Here is a 15928-nt window from a genome sequence, read left to right as displayed (position 1 = left end):
TTAAAGTTGACATTTTGTGCTTTTTCCCCCCACTATGTGCCTATTTTTTCTTTTCTCTGTTACTCTAATAAGCTTTCATATGAAACTCAGATGGTGGGCTATGACTCGCCTTTTCACGGCGACTTTGATTTCGGGCACTGTGCGACTTTATGAACTTGAGCTTTCGAGTTTCTCCAACACGCTATGTCACTTGATCAACTTCCTTTTGTTGTTTATACCACTGTTTAAACCGTAAACAGTAAATAGTACATTTTTCCTTGCCTACACTTGGTATTCGCTGAAATTCTTCTATTTCCCCCCATGTTTTTGCCATTGCCTTTTCACAGAACACTGAGCTTAAGGGCTGCTTATATTGATTTTCATATTCAAAGAGGTGTAATTCTGGGAGGAGACGGGGTGGGACAGCAGGCGTGTGCATGTGCGTTACTTTTCACGCTGACCGGGATTTATGTAGCGGAAGAACGTGGAAGTTGGCATTCGCACAGAATTATGCATCTGGATTTTTTTGTGTGTTAACACATTTCCGCTGTTGTGCTTACATCATGTTATAGTGGGAATTCTGCGCACGGTGTTCTGCATGAGGCCCCTGGTGAAACCTTTCACCATGTTCGTCACTGACAGCATTGAGATTTGCGGGGAAGAAGTCCAAGTGTGAGTGGAGGAAATGAATCTTGAGTGACATATTGCACTTCGTCTTGTATGCTTTGAGAAGTATGTCTACCAACTGAATGTAGTTTGGTCTGTAATTGCCCAGCAAATTATCAACAACATCTTTGAAGGCTTTCCAGGCAATTTTTTCTGGCCCAACTAACAGATCTTCAAACCGCTTGTCACTCATAACATATCTGATCTGGGGGCCAACAAAAATGCCCTCTTTGATCTTGGCGTCAGTTATTCTTGGGAACATCTATCTTAAATAACGAAAACCTTCTCCTTCTTTGTTCAGTGCTTTCATGAAATTCTTCATTAGTCCTAGGTTTTTTTGAATAGGAGGCAAAAATATGTTTGCCAGGTTGACAAGTTGTGCCTCAGTTTTTACGGAGTGGCCAATTCTGTCGAGAATAGTGCAACACTTTGGCATGGCTGTCCCATTCGCAGATGAAACAACATTACTTTATATAGCCGAGCTACAGTCCTAGTAACAGAGCAACGACTTTAAGATCTCCACAGATATTCCAGTTGTACCTGCTATACTGGACATGCTTCAGCAACAGTTTCATATTCTCATATGTTTCTCTCATGTGTGTTGCATAGCCAACAGGTACTGAAGGATAAACGTTGCCATTGTGTAGCAGAACAGCTTTCAGGCTTAACATTGACGAATCAATGAAGAGACACTACTCTTCCGGGTTTTGATCACAACCCAAGGCCAAGAACAATCCTTCAATGTCACAACAGAGACTGTCGACTTGTGCAAAAAATGTTATATCGTGATTTCGGCCTCGGAACATAGAAATTTCCATCAACCTGGTGACAGCAAACACCATTCCTGCAGTCTCAAATCCAGCAGTTTGGGTTTTTCTTTTGACAGACCCAAATCTCTGACCAAATCGCTCAATTCGGACTGTGTTATCAGATGTGGATCACCTGATGAGCACGGTTCAAAATCCGGGCCACTGTCAGTACCATGCATTGCAGTTTTTTCATCTGGTTCGTCTAAGGTCCAATCCTCTGGTGTTTTCGGAATTGGAAGACTTATCATGTGGCACGGGTCTCATTGCTGAAGGCAGATTAGGATATTCAATTGACTTCTTGTTTTTGGCAGAGAAACCAGACACATTAGTCAAACAGAAGTAACAGTCCGTCACATGGTCTTTCTGTTCTCGCCATATCATCGGAACAGCAAACAGCATCGTCTGAGCCAGGCTCTCAGACTGACAGCACATGAGGCACCCATTCCTTGTCTTGATCACCAATTTTGCAGCTGAAATACAGATCATGAGCTTACTTCACAAGGGCAGACATCCAACGTCTCTGAGGTGCAAATAGGCGGTATCTGAGGTGGTATATTCACCACAGATATAGCTGAATGTATCGCAGCTGTTACGACATTGACGAGACATATCGCCCGACACCAAAACGTCTATAGCATCAAGCTTACTTACTGTTATACTGCTACAGATACTATGCTTAACTATACTGATACTATACATACACACTGACTATCTATATAAACCAAATGAGCAGGATCAGTGTATGCAAGCCACCTCTGTAGCATCCTGAGACCGCGTCAAGCTCGTTCAGACGTGCCCAGGATGTCAACTTCCACAGAACAGCTGCCAACCTGGCCTGATTCCATGCCTGGACATGCCCAGGCTGCACAAACCGTTGTTGAAAAGTCACTTACAGGAGCGAAAATGTTTGGATACAATTATAAGAAAAACTCATGACAAAACTGAAACAGTACGTGATGGGTAAATTGTGATATTCATGATCAGCACCCAAAAATCTATAAGAAACACCCAACAGTGTTCAAGAAGCAAAAACTTTGTTATGCATTGTTATTAAATGGCATTAATAATGAAGGTGCCAATGGTTTCTTGTATCATTTGTGTTACCCATTGTAGGATTGTACTACTTTTCAAACTGCAGAAAAAATGCATAGTGCAGAGGATGAGAAGTCTCATCAAGAATCTGTTTCTTTAAATGAGTTATCATTTTGAGAAAGTAAAAGAATACCGTTAACCGTTTATATATATATATATATATATATATATATATATATATATATATATATATATATATATATATATATATATATATATATATATATATATATATATACACATACACATACACTGTATAAAAAAGTCAATGTGTGTGTATGTTCCAGCATCACGTCCGAACGGCTTGAGTGATTTTCATGAAACTTGGTTCAAATGTTTCTCAATGGTCAACTAAAAATACTGTATGGTAAAATCAGCCCTAACCCACCCTCTTCTTGGTAGGGTGGGGGTGTGATCTTACGGTCTTGTATGCATGTTATTATTCTGTCGACACTTGGAACGACCACCAGAGGGCAAACTGGAGGTGACTGCTAGCATCTACATATATAATTCACTAAGGCCATGCAAGACAGTGAGCGCAAGCAAGACAGAGCCCCGCCCACCAACTCTAACCCTCCTACCGTGTCATGGGATATGCACGACAGAGCCACGCACGCCAACTGTAACCGTCCTCCCGAGTCCAGCGTCGCTCTCGAGGCATGCAACAACTCACCAAATACAGCCTCAGTCGCTTTCGTCTGTGCAAAAGTCCACATGCACCTCTGAGCCACGTTGACTTTAGTGTATAAATGGTTATAAATAATTGCATGTAAGTGATTCGACAAAATCTGTTGTATGTAAACAATACTGTTTAAAACGTTATTGTTTTTCATCAGAAAACCCGGTTTCCACGTCTACCTGTATTAGTTTAAATGGCACTTTTACCACTCGCAATAGGGCAGACATGCTGACTTATCGTGTTGACTGGGCAACACAGTGAATGTGGTGTCTATCTATATATGTCTGTTTTCCATAGCCTGCTACAGAAAGGTACTCTCTCGACCATTGGCATTGGTTTCGCTCCTTGCTATTTTCGTTATACAGTCAACCCTTGTTTATCGCGGTTAATCTGTTCCAGACTCTGCCGCGATAAATGAATTTCCGCGAAGTAGAAACCATATGTTTGTATGGTTATTTTTATATATTTTAAGCCCTTATAAACTCTCCCACACTGTTAACATTATTAGAGCCCTCTAGACATGAAATAACACCCTTTAGTCAAACGTTTAAACTGTGCTTCATTACAAGACAGAGATGGCAGTTCTTTCTCACAATTAAAAGAATGCAAACATATCTTATCTTCAAAGGAGCACAATCAAAAAATCAATACGTACTTTTAAGTATACAGAAGCACCACGATAAAGCGGCATTTTGTAGAGGAGCGTCCTATCTTCTAGGCAAACAGCTACTGTGTAAACAGCCCCCTCTGCTCACACCCCCTCCGTCAGGCAGAGAGAGTGAGAGAGACAGAGAGAAGCAAACAAAACAAGCCACGCGGGAAGCATATCTTTTAGCATTGAGGAGTTTTAGTTAATATGTAATACATGCTCTGATTGGGTAGCTTCTAAGCCATCCGCCAATAGCGTCTCTTCTATGAAATCAACTGGGCTAACAAACTGAGGAAGCATGTAGCATAAATTAAAAGACACATTGTCCGCAGAAAGCGGCGAACCAGCTTAAAAATCCGTGATATATATTTAGATGTGCTTACATTTAAAATCCGCGATAGAGTGAAGCCGCGAAAGTCGAAGCGCGATATAGCGAGGGATTACTGCACTGCGATGGTGGTTTTCTAAGCCTTTGTTATAGTGAATTCCTTTCTCACCATTTTCCATTCCTATTCTTACACTGCCGTATGCTACGGCGGGCTTCGGCTAGTTCTTTATGTTTGAGCACCACCGTGCCCCTGTTGCTTTTAAAATTAAATGGAGTTCTACCCGTGGAAGTGTGTGTGTTTGTCCGGCCCGGAAGTAAGACGTACAGTCGGGGTGAGGGCTCCAGCTCTGAGGAAACGCAAGCGAGGCCAGCACACGGGCAAAAGGAAACCACCTAAGAAAGACAGTTGCTTAGCTGCTAATGCAAAAACGATTTGAGCACGCCAGCAAAATGATCCTTATAACAGAGAGATGCCCAGAGTAGTTCTGATGATTTCAATACTTTGTAGGATCCCGTGCGACTTGCACAGTTCACATATAGCAGGCGACTGCCAGCATTCTTATGATTAAGCAGCACTGCTCCCCTGCTGCTTTTGAAATTAAATAGAGTTGGCGGTTCCAAGCGCCAACTGGATGATAACATACACACAAGACAAGGACATTAGTGAGTCTTTATTGTTTGTTAATTTATTTTTATTTTTAAAGTTTTTTAATCATGTTCACAATTTAAAAAAAAAAAAAAAAACACTTTATTTTCCTCCCGGGCAACACTAGGTATTTCAGCTAGTCTATATATATAATTCACTAAGGCAAGACACCCATGGAAAGCACGCCGGAAGAGGCGTGGATTCACTAAGCCGACAAGTAAGACACCTATGGCGACACAGGAAGGAGCCACGCCCACCAACTACAAGACCATTGGATACGACGACAACTTCGCAGAGCCACACCCACCAACTCGGATGCGTCAACACAGAAAAACGGCGTCATTTATATTCGTCTGTCGTAAAGGCCACATGCACCTCAGACCCACGTTGACTGTTCATAGAGGCATGTTTCTCGCGGAGGTGAATCGCCATATGCAGCGTGTAAAACGGTTTGCGAGGGGTATCCCATGGGATCCTTAAAACAAATTCCTTAAAAATTCCTTTACAACTGAAGTTAAAACACAATGAAGTAAGCAGTCTTTAAAAACCGAATTTTCGGTTACGACACACGACCGCATGCACCATAGCAAACTGTTTTACTGCTATATACAGCAATTTGCTTCTGCGACAAACATGCGTCTTCTTAGATGCTCCTGCACTTTGTACACATCCCCCTCCCACATCGCTACTACCGTGGTCGGGAGTCTTGGTGGATTATATATAGAACGGCAGCCAAAACCGCACAGAGCAATGAAAAGTCTACGTGATTCACAGGTGCATCTGGACTGTGCAAAGACGACAACGACTCGAGTGACGAGTTGGAGGTGGGCACATGAGCAAGCAGTGCATACTGAACGAGAAATCAGCACACTAGCATGACGGAGGGAGCGGAATGGACGTCCTTCTCCTCTCCTCCCGTTCCACCCTCCGCGCCTGAGCACCGCACGGACGATTGTATGTTGGTTCGTTCCGTGCATTATTACAACGTTGCTGTTCTTGCTGATTTATTACATTACTGATTTTTCAAATGTTAATTTTCTCCCTGTGCTTAAAAATCATAAAAAAAACAGCCTGATTATGCGGGTATGGTACGCCGCGGGTTGGCTAGTACATTATAAAATGCATAGGGAAGGTCTGGGTCACCAGCTTACTGGTGCCCAATATTAAGTTTGTAGATGTGTGCGTATTTTAATGTGCATGTTTCATTGTGTTGGTCTATTAGAAATAATATTTCAGGTATAAAAGAATTGCTATAAGAGTGGTTGGTAAAACTGCATAATTTTAGTCACAGTTATGCTTTTGGATAGATATTTGTTGGATAGCCCTGGGGAGGGCAGCAAGAAATTAGAGTTGTTTATGCATTCAGAGTAGTATTTTAAAGTTGGGGTCTTAACTGGTAGACAGCATTAAAACTGAAGTTAATATGTTATTAAGAAACCTTAACTATTAAATATAGGCTAGTAACAGAACAATTGAAATAACATTTCAGTGAAATTTTGCTGATGTTAGTTTTACTTGAAATGAGTTAACTTTTTTGTATTTTTTTTTTAAATTAGGAAACTGCATTTATATTTCCTAGCTGGAAAAAAAGTCATAGTGGAATAATGTGAGGATGGTAATATTGCACAATGTCACTGATACCTCTGGTCTCAGTGGATACAACTTTGTAACCTATATCATGTCTCGTCAAAGTAATTTTTAAAAATGTTCACCCAGCAAAGTTCTTTCAGTTATATGGTGAATTACATACAGTATTCAAGTCCACTAGTGAAAATTGAGATGAACTGGATGCAGCATATAAGTATATCTAAAACTGTAATAATTTCATAAGATACTGTAACGCTTTCTGTAACCTGTCCCCTTATGTATTTAAAAAGTTGTGGTTTTCATTTACAATGGTTTTGTGTGAACTTTGCCTGTTATTCCTGTGTATACTGTGTTCCCTTGATCTAGACCACAGGTCACTAATCGGCGGTCCGGGTCTGGACCCAGACTCTGTTTTGTCCGGACCCAGACATATCATTGAGTTTTATTTAGTTTTGGCGGAGATTATATTTTTACCGGCGACTCTTTTCAGACAGTGTTTCTACACTGCTACTCAGTGAAAGGGACCTCCTACATGTCTCTGATTGGCCAATACTTGTTTCCTTCGTGGGTTCGAGTTGGTTAGGTTTAAGCATGAAGACTGATATTGGTCAAAGTAAAGGCAAGAATGTCGGCCAATTACAGGAAGAGCAGGACGGGCCTTCACTGAATAGAGGAGTGAAAACCTGCATTCTGAGTGAAAACAGCTGGCACTTTTGTGGCAGCGGCATTGACGTGGGGAGAAAAATATACAGGACTGAGAAGACAAAAGTGACGAAATAGTCAATGTGCCATGGCTTTTGATAAACGGCGGAAGCTTGACACTGAAAACCGGGCTTTTAATCCGGAATAGATCGAGGCGTTTATGTTCATACTTCCCATGGGAAGCTTTAAACCGGCGTGTCTCATCTGCTGTGAGACGGTGGCAGTGGTTAAAAGTGGTAATGTGAAACACCACTATGAAACTAAGCACAAAATTATATTTGAGAAAAGTTACCCACTAAATTAGCTAGTTAGGCTACAGAAAACAAGCAATCTTAAAGCCAACTAACGATTGGTCAATGAGGATTTTAACACATTCATTTACTGGCCAACAACTCGAGTCTTCCCTCAGAGATGCGTGGATTTTGGGACATCACAAAAAACATTCAGTGATGACAACACATGCATGAGAATGACACTGACACCATTCCAGCCCAGATTTCAAATCCTGGCAGACCAAGCAATAGCTCATTTCTCTCACTGAACAAGAGAAAGTAGGCAGTGGGATATGAGGGAAAGAAGGAGGAGGAGATACGTTCAGTTATTTAAAGATGATCAGATTTACTGTGAAACTGGTTATGCCTGTTCAGTTGTGCACATATTAAAAACTCTTATATATTTTATTTTTATGAGGCCAAGTCTTTTTTTTGTTGAAACATTAAAACTTGTTATTATTATAAAAGTACTTATTTGTAATTCTCAGTTGAATGTCAAAGTTACCTTGCTTTTACTTACTTTTACTGTTATTTATTTTTTCTTATTTTATTGTATGTAGCCCTCCAGAGTTGCACTGAAAATAAATATTGTTGAAATGGCATTGAACTTTCTTCGTTTGATTTGAGTCATTGACTTCACACAGTGCAGATGTTGATACAATGGCGATGCTACTTCAAAATATATAAATTAGTTGTAAAAATTATAATGCAACTTAAACATGATGATGCTGCAGACCTGTACATGAGGAAATTTTCTCTTTCCGGGCCTCCTTAAATCATAATTGACTACCCCTGATCTAGACTTTATTTACATCCAGAGTTAGTGCAGAACTTGCCTGCATTGATGCCAATTCTTTATGATACTTTACTGAAAAAACAGGTTCAAAATAATTAAAGGAAGATGGAAGGTTTTGACTTGACATTAATGGTGTATTTATGTTCTTTTATAGATGAAAGAAGTGCTTCTTGCGTTGGATTCCCGACTGTCTGCTTTGGAGTCAGATTTCATGCTCTTTAAAAATTAAGTGTTTTTGATTTGAAGATACTGTCCTGATTAGTTTTAAATTTCTACTGTTGAAGTTCTTTTATATTTACACCCAAAAATGTTTTGTCTATTTAAATGTACTTAAACGTCTGCTTTGAATAAACCAGTTTTGAAATTAATTTCTACAGCATTATAGCACTTAAAGGTTTTTGTAATGCATATCATCATTACATCATTTTCTGTTTACTTTTTCTGATGAAAGTAAAAGTGGCAAAATGCTGAGTTGTACAGATCAGGCCACTGATATACTCAGCAGCTTTTCCCTGGTTTTTCAGGGGACTTCCCAGTTGTTCTCAGCCAGTTGAGAAACATTATCTGTTACAGCATGTTTTGTGAGCACCCGGGTATCCCAGTTGCATCCTCAAACCATCTCAGCTAGCTGTTGTTGATCTGGAGAAGTAGCAGTTCTACTCCAAGGTCGCCTCAAATTGCTGACCTCTTCACTCTGTCAGGTTCAGTGAGCCCAGCAGCCCTGCACTGGAATTTCATTTCGGCCACTTGCAGGTGAGGATGGAAGTGTAGTCTGGTTAATTGAAAGCTTCATCTGAGGTCTTAGATTCTGCTTATTCTCCATGGTCCCAAAATTGCTTTCATGGTATAGATTTGTTGGTGTAATCTCTCTTGTGAACAAACAAAACTCTGGGTGCTTATACTGCTCAGTTTTTCTGAAGGGAAAGTCAGATTTGGAGGAGCCAATTCTTATTTGGGGCACACTGCGCACAGCAGAAAATCATTCCAATGCAGGCTGAAAATCACAGTCGAATGAGTTCAAGAGGATGCATCATCTACACACATCAGTGACACAAGGCTTAGCTTTCCAAACCCTTTAAATCTTGGCCATAACTTTTATGTCTTGGCTATAGAAATCATAAACAGGAGAGGAAACTATTAACACTCTTGACAGCCTCCTCAGATAAACTTCACTTGACACCAACTATATAAACACAACTGCAAAATTGCTGGGACTGGATTGTGCACTGCAAAAACCTTGAAAACTCCATACACTTACAAAACCTTTCACACACATGGGCAATCTTGAGCTTTTTCTGGCTCCACAAAGTAGGTGACAACAGGATTAGCAAACTTCCATGACTCCTCAAATATTTGAACATAAACCAAGAGTTGGTGCAGTGTTCCATGGCCAGGAATCTGGGTTGCTCTTCTTGGATCTGAGGTTCTGCTATCAGTTCAAGTATTCTTTTCAGTACCCCAGCATGAGCTTTTCCAATGGGATTAAGGAGTCCGACCCCTTGGTATATGCAACCTGCTTCGTTGTCCCTATGACTCCAGGTACCCTACCCAGTCTTGGAGTACTGTCCTTGCATTCCACATAGTATTGAAGAGGCATGTAAAAAATAACCCACTATTTCCAGTGCTTTCAGCATTTCCTTTCATGCATTATCAATCCTTGTGGTCTTGCTACCACCCAGCTTTTTAATCAGTGCAGCATCTTCAACACCTCTAATGGATCTATTCCCAAAAATTGTTTCTGGCACTGCCTTCTCCAAGAAATACTTACCGCAAGGTATAGTCGAAGGTGCTTAAAAGCACACCCTCTACCTCTTGACCATATCCTCAGTTCTCTCCATTGCCGATAAAGGTATGAGCAACCTTCTGCCTGCTTAGCTGCTGTTTTCATGGTTTGTCAGAATTTCTTTTGAGGCCCTCTAAAAATCATTTTCTATGTCCTCTCCAAAACTCCCCCCACAACACAGGCCTGAGCTTTGACAATTGCTCTCTCTGCTAGTAACTGTAGTCTAAGGAGGAATATGTTGGACAAAATTAAGTAAATAAATAAACATGCAAATATATTTATTTTGAAATGTGATAATAAATACATAATACATTTATGTAAGTGTAATTAAATATGTTGTGAAATATGTTTTTGTTGCTTATTTCTTTGTGTATTTGTTTCAGTGACATAGCACACAATGTAAAATACGGCTTGAAATGAAAACCGTCTAGCATGTAGTGTGTTTTGATTGGTGAGTCATTCCAAGAATGTGCATACATATTTGGATATCAAATGATACATTTATAGGAAGACAGCACACATCAGATGCAAGTTGCTGAAAGGATGATAATGTCAGAGCTACCTGACTTAAAGTAATTGCTCCACGCAAGTAATTCTGGCCACAGGTGAGCGAGCACAGAGGTCTTTGACCATATACATTGCTAGCATTGGGAGTCCTATAGTTGCTGGGCAGGTGCCAAATTGAGATGGTGAACTTCCTCTCCATTTCTTGACATAAGTAACTACATTCACGTTGTAGCAGGGCTCCATAATTGTGGATGTTTAATGTGTTTTGTGCCGAGTCTTTTTACATCGTCCCATTTACTCCATAGTGTGTTTATATAAATGTCCCCAAGAAACAAACTGGGAAGGATGATGCAGGGAGGCAGCAACCCCTTTACTGGCATTTCCTTTTACCGCAACAATTGCATCCAGGATATTTGTATTTAAACGAGACGAGGGAATTGTCAAAAGAGGAGCCGGAGAGGAGAGAAAGGAGATCGATAGGAGCCGTTTTCGCATTCATTTTACAAATCATCATTTATGCTCATTGCGCAACTTTACCGTTTGCTTTTTTTTACTGTCTGGAAAATCATTACATTAGCCAATGTGGAGAAACCCCGGAGTTTGGATTTAGTTCAACCTTCCTGAAATATCATATCAACCAGTATTTCATTTAATTCAGGACTTTAATAACTTTTGACTCGGTTTATTTCATCCATTTCAATTGCAGTTTGTTTTTGATCTTTGTTTCGTGTTTGTGTTCTGTGTTTATTCATTTATTGTTTTAGGGGCAAGGGAAGGCTTTGTAATATTTTGATTATATATATTTGTGTGCTTGTTTTAAATAAGGTATATAATGTCTTTCACTTGTGTCTTTGGGATAGTGGGGAATTGTGTGTGTGTATATGTGTTGAGAGAGAGAGATAGATCGATAGATAGATATAGATATCTACTGTATATATGTACTGTATATTAGTTTTCACATTTCAATATATCTGCACTTATTTTACACACTGATTTGCATTGCCTGTTTATTCGTCAATTGGAGGAAAGGGCTGCTTGTAAGGGGTACGGCTTGCTATTGTCTTTAGATTCCTCAGTTTAGCCAGGCCCACAGGTCTTGGTTGTGTAGTTGCCGGTCTGGGTAAGGGGTTGGCCATTACAACGTTCTTTTTATTTACCATTGTTATTGTCACACTTCATAAAGCATTTATTTATTTGCTTATTTCAGTGGTTTCACTGAAATAAAATAGATGAAGTAATTTAAGTATATAAATATTTTTGTCAAAATAATTTGTAATATTTATTTTTGCTTACATGTCAGTTTATCATTTCTTTCTTGTTACATTTCACAATACATGTATTTATTTGCATTTCCTTTCTTATGAAGGAATATTTTAGAACGTTAACCAGTGCAGTTATCCTGACAATATAGAAGGTATAATATAATTTAATCAACATTAGAAAGATTATATTAAACAATGTAGTTAATTACCAGGAAAAAACTGTGTGCAAAGAAGACAGAGAAACTGTATTCTGAGATGTTTAAGAAGACAGAATTTTCAAGACATGGTTATATATACTCCTTAATCATGGTGCTGGACAGTGGCGACATGTTGCATGTTGATTAGCTCATGCAAGTAAGAATCTCCATGTACACGTGGCATTAATGACCTTATAAAACTACATACCCTAATCTCAAAATGTAGACTTAAAGAGGGCAGTGTGGGGGAGTGAGTGGCCGCACCTGCACTTAAGTGACTGGAAACAGAGCAGGCCTGAAATCGAAAGAAGAAATGGCAGGAAACTCCCAAGTACCCCTCATTGCAGCTTGCGATATGGGGCATATCTAAATGGAGGTCGAGTTAAACATTTAACTTCACCCATAGTCCACAGACGTCACGCCGCATTCCGTATTGTGTTGGTGACAGTTGTCAGGCTGCAGTGACTGTAAAGGGTCTTGTACCTGATTACACTACTGTTAAGACTAGCATGGAGCTTGGCAGTACCCAAGTATGTGTGACTTTGTCTATGAATTACAGACAGAGTTAAATGTTTAACCTGCCCACGTTTAGCAATGGCACATTCCACATGCTGCTCCAAAGACCTTGTCTGCAAAGTTGCGTGAGCACAAAGAAATCAGAAAAATCTAACATTAATGCACTTGCGCCACCTGTTTATGTGCCATTAGTCTGAATGTAACTGTATAGTATATGTGTGTGTGCAAAAAAACTTTATTATATTGATATGAGTATTTACAGCTTGTTGTGCAGTGGGTAGCGCCTCTGCCTCGCAGTAAGGAGACCTTGGTTCACTTCCCAGGTCCTCCCTGCGTGGAGTTTGCATGTTTTCCTGGTGTCTCCGTGGGTTTCCGGGTACTCCAGTTTCCTCCCATAGGTTAGGTGCATTGGTGATCCTAAATTGTCCCTAGTGTGTGTGTGCACCCTGTGGTGGGCTGGCGCCCTGCCCAGGGTTTGTTCCTGTCTGCCGCCCTGTGCTGGCCGGGATTGGCTCCAGCTGACCCCTGTGGCCCTGTGTTAGGATATAGCAGGTTGTATAATTTCTGACTGACATGACTGGTGCCTCCAATTGCTTAAGCACAATTTGTGTTATCCTAACAACAAAAAAGACAAAGTCCATCACTGACATCAGCACAGGAAATCCAAGCAAGAGGCTTAACCTTCAGGTGTAGAAGTTGCTACAAAAATAAAACGAGAACACAGACTGGTGTCACTTGTGTATTTAGGCCAAACAGAAGCACTGCATCGACTTCCACTGAATGTACCATTGCACTGTAAGCTAACAGTTGTAACAGAAAGCATTCAGTTCAGAACTGACAAAAGGGAACGCTAAACATCATCTCTCCACCTAGCTGGATCTGGCCACAGGGTCTTGCTAACATCACAGGCTATGTATTCATTTGCAAAGTAATGTGAGAAGAATCTTCTGGAGTGACGAATCCATCCTTGTATTGATGCTGCATCAATTTGGTAACAGACTTCTTCCATAGCTTGAATGAGCGGCATCTGGACATACAGCCAGAGATCATACACCTTCCACCGCCATGCTGAGAAGAACTCCTGGATGGGGTTTAGGAAGGTAGGGTATGGTGGAAGGTATTGGACTGTAAATTGAGGTTGTTGATGAAACCAGAACGATGAAGATTGACAATGTATCGCATCTGATCCCTTTGGTTTGCTGCTGTGATAAAGTTGTGTAATCTGTTCAAAAACGTATCAATGAGGTCAGTGTTGTTAACGATTCAAGTTGGCATGGCAATGGAGGACCCCATTCTGTGAAATGACAGCACAAAAGGTAATGTTACTTCCATGTTGCCCTGGTACGTTGACAATAGCCATGTGGAAAATGATCTTTCTTATCACTGTTCTCAGGTTAAATCTGGCCCCATCAATGTAAACTGATCAAAAAAAATTAAAGGAACACTTTGAAAACACATTAGATCTGAATGGGGAGAAAACTCCTGCTGGATATCTCTACTGATATGGATTGGGTAATGTGTAAGGAACGAAAGGATGCCACATCAGTTGATGGAAATGAAAATTATCAGCCTACAGAGGGGCTGAATTCAAAGACACCACGAAAATCAAAGTGAAAAAATTATGTGGCAGGCTAGTCCATTTTGCTAAAATTTCAATGCAGCAACTCAAAAATCATACTCCGTAGTTTGTATGCCCCCCACGTGCTTGTATGCATACCTGACAACATCAGGGCATGCTCCTAATGAGACGACAGATAGTGCCCTGGGGGATCTCCTCCCAGATCTGGACCAGGGCATCACTGAGCTCCTGGACAGTCTGAGGTGCAACCTGGCAGCGTTGGATGGACTGAAACATAATGTCTCAGAGGTGTTCTATTGGATTTTGGTCAGGCGAGCGTGAGGGCCAGTCAATGATATCAATTCCTTCATCCTCCAGGAACTGCCTGCATACTCTCACCACATGAGGCCAGGCATTGTCGTGCCCCAGGAGGAACTCAGGACCCACTGCACCAGCATAGGGTCTGACAATGGGTCCAAGGATTTCATCCCGATATGTAATGGTAGTCAAGGTGCCATTGTCTAGCCTGTAGAGGTCTGTACGTCCACCTACCCAGACCATCACTGACCCACCAAACCAGTCATGCTGAATGATGTTTACAGGCGGCAAAACATTCTCCATGGCTTCTCCAGACCTTTTCACGTGTGTCACATGTGCTCAGGGTGAACCTGTTGTAATCTGTGAAAATCACAGGGCCCACTAGAGGACATCGGGCCCTCAGGCCACCCTCATGAAGTCTGTTTCTGATTGTCTGGTCAGAGACATTCACACCAGTGGCCTGTCTGCTGGAGGTCATAAACTCATGCCAGACTTCCCCCACATCCATTTGCAAAGCTCTCTGAAATACAGTAAAATATCACATTGTGTAGATCAATATACTGTAGGTCTGCTATACAGTAAATTACATGTGCAATTACAAAAAAGATTATGTGTGTGGTGCACAATACCACAGTCAGTAAACAATACTTACCTCCACATATCCACGCCCCAGGACTTTCACCCTGTCTGAATTTCTCTCAAATGGCACTCTATACAGTTGTTTCATCAGAACTTGACGTTTTTTAAGGATACAGGCTATCGTTGACGGAGAGGCTTGTTGGACATTATTGAAAATTGTGTGATCATTGACAATATGGGTTTGAATTTCTCTTAAGTCTGATTGCATTATTGGCCTAAAGGATTTTTATGATGTCTCTCTCTTGCTCTTGTCTGAATATGGGTCCCCTTCCTCCTTGGTGTTCTCGACGTTCAATCCTATGTTGGCCAAACAAAATACATGTAGCTAACTGTAAAATGATACACGAATAGATACCAAAACTGTTGATATACATAGTTTATGCAGTAAGCTTTTCTGTTGACAGAACCTCGGGCTCTTCCTCCACCTTGTTCTCTCTGGATTCCTCCTCTCATCCTCACTCTCTGTCTCCTTCTCTGCAACCATCCATTTTTGTTGAAGACAGATGACCTGCTGCCTCTTTAAAGTGCTTGTAAACCTGATTGGTGTGTCCATAATTATGCACCAGTGTGTGTGCCCACCTGACTGCTGTGTCTAACGTGTGAGATGAGACTTTCTGTCAAGAGATTTTGACAAGTCCCGTCCTCCTCTCAGCCATTTACAACCAATGCCCACGGTCCACTCACCTCTCATTCGTGTGAATGCTATTGTCAGACACAGTTCCTGTGCTCTCAGCTCTTATAAATGTTTACGACAATAATTTTATACGTTCTACATGACACGTCACCAACTAAGTGAAGAAAAAAGGCAGCGCATCAAAAAGAGACCCAAAAAAGAACAATAATAATCTAAATGCAAATTCTGAAAATAAAGAAAGTAATAATCAGCCCAGACCAAGTGGAACTGAAAACCTAGCAGGTCCAAGTGGGGTCGGAAACAAAAGAC

At 40.8% G+C, this 15928-nt stretch overlaps 1 protein-coding gene across 1 annotated transcript in view; it reads left to right on the top strand.

The window, feature by feature from the left end:
• Nucleotides 1-8573, top strand: part of mis18a (MIS18 kinetochore protein A) — a 120346-nt gene extending 111773 nt beyond the window's left edge. Inside the window, exon 5 of the mRNA XM_039775003.1 lies at nt 8360-8573. Within this exon, the coding sequence (XP_039630937.1) occupies nt 8360-8434 (75 nt within the window). The 3' untranslated portion in view covers nt 8435-8573. The remainder of the gene's footprint in view (nt 1-8359) is intronic.
• The last annotated feature ends 7355 nt before the right edge of the window (nt 8574-15928 follow it).

This window comes from Polypterus senegalus, chromosome 13 (assembly GCF_016835505.1).
Source record: "Polypterus senegalus isolate Bchr_013 chromosome 13, ASM1683550v1, whole genome shotgun sequence".
In the NCBI taxonomy this organism is placed as follows: Eukaryota; Metazoa; Chordata; class Cladistia; order Polypteriformes; family Polypteridae; genus Polypterus; species Polypterus senegalus.
Note: the sequence above shows the minus strand (reverse complement) of the source record. Positions and strands in the feature narration are given on the sequence as shown.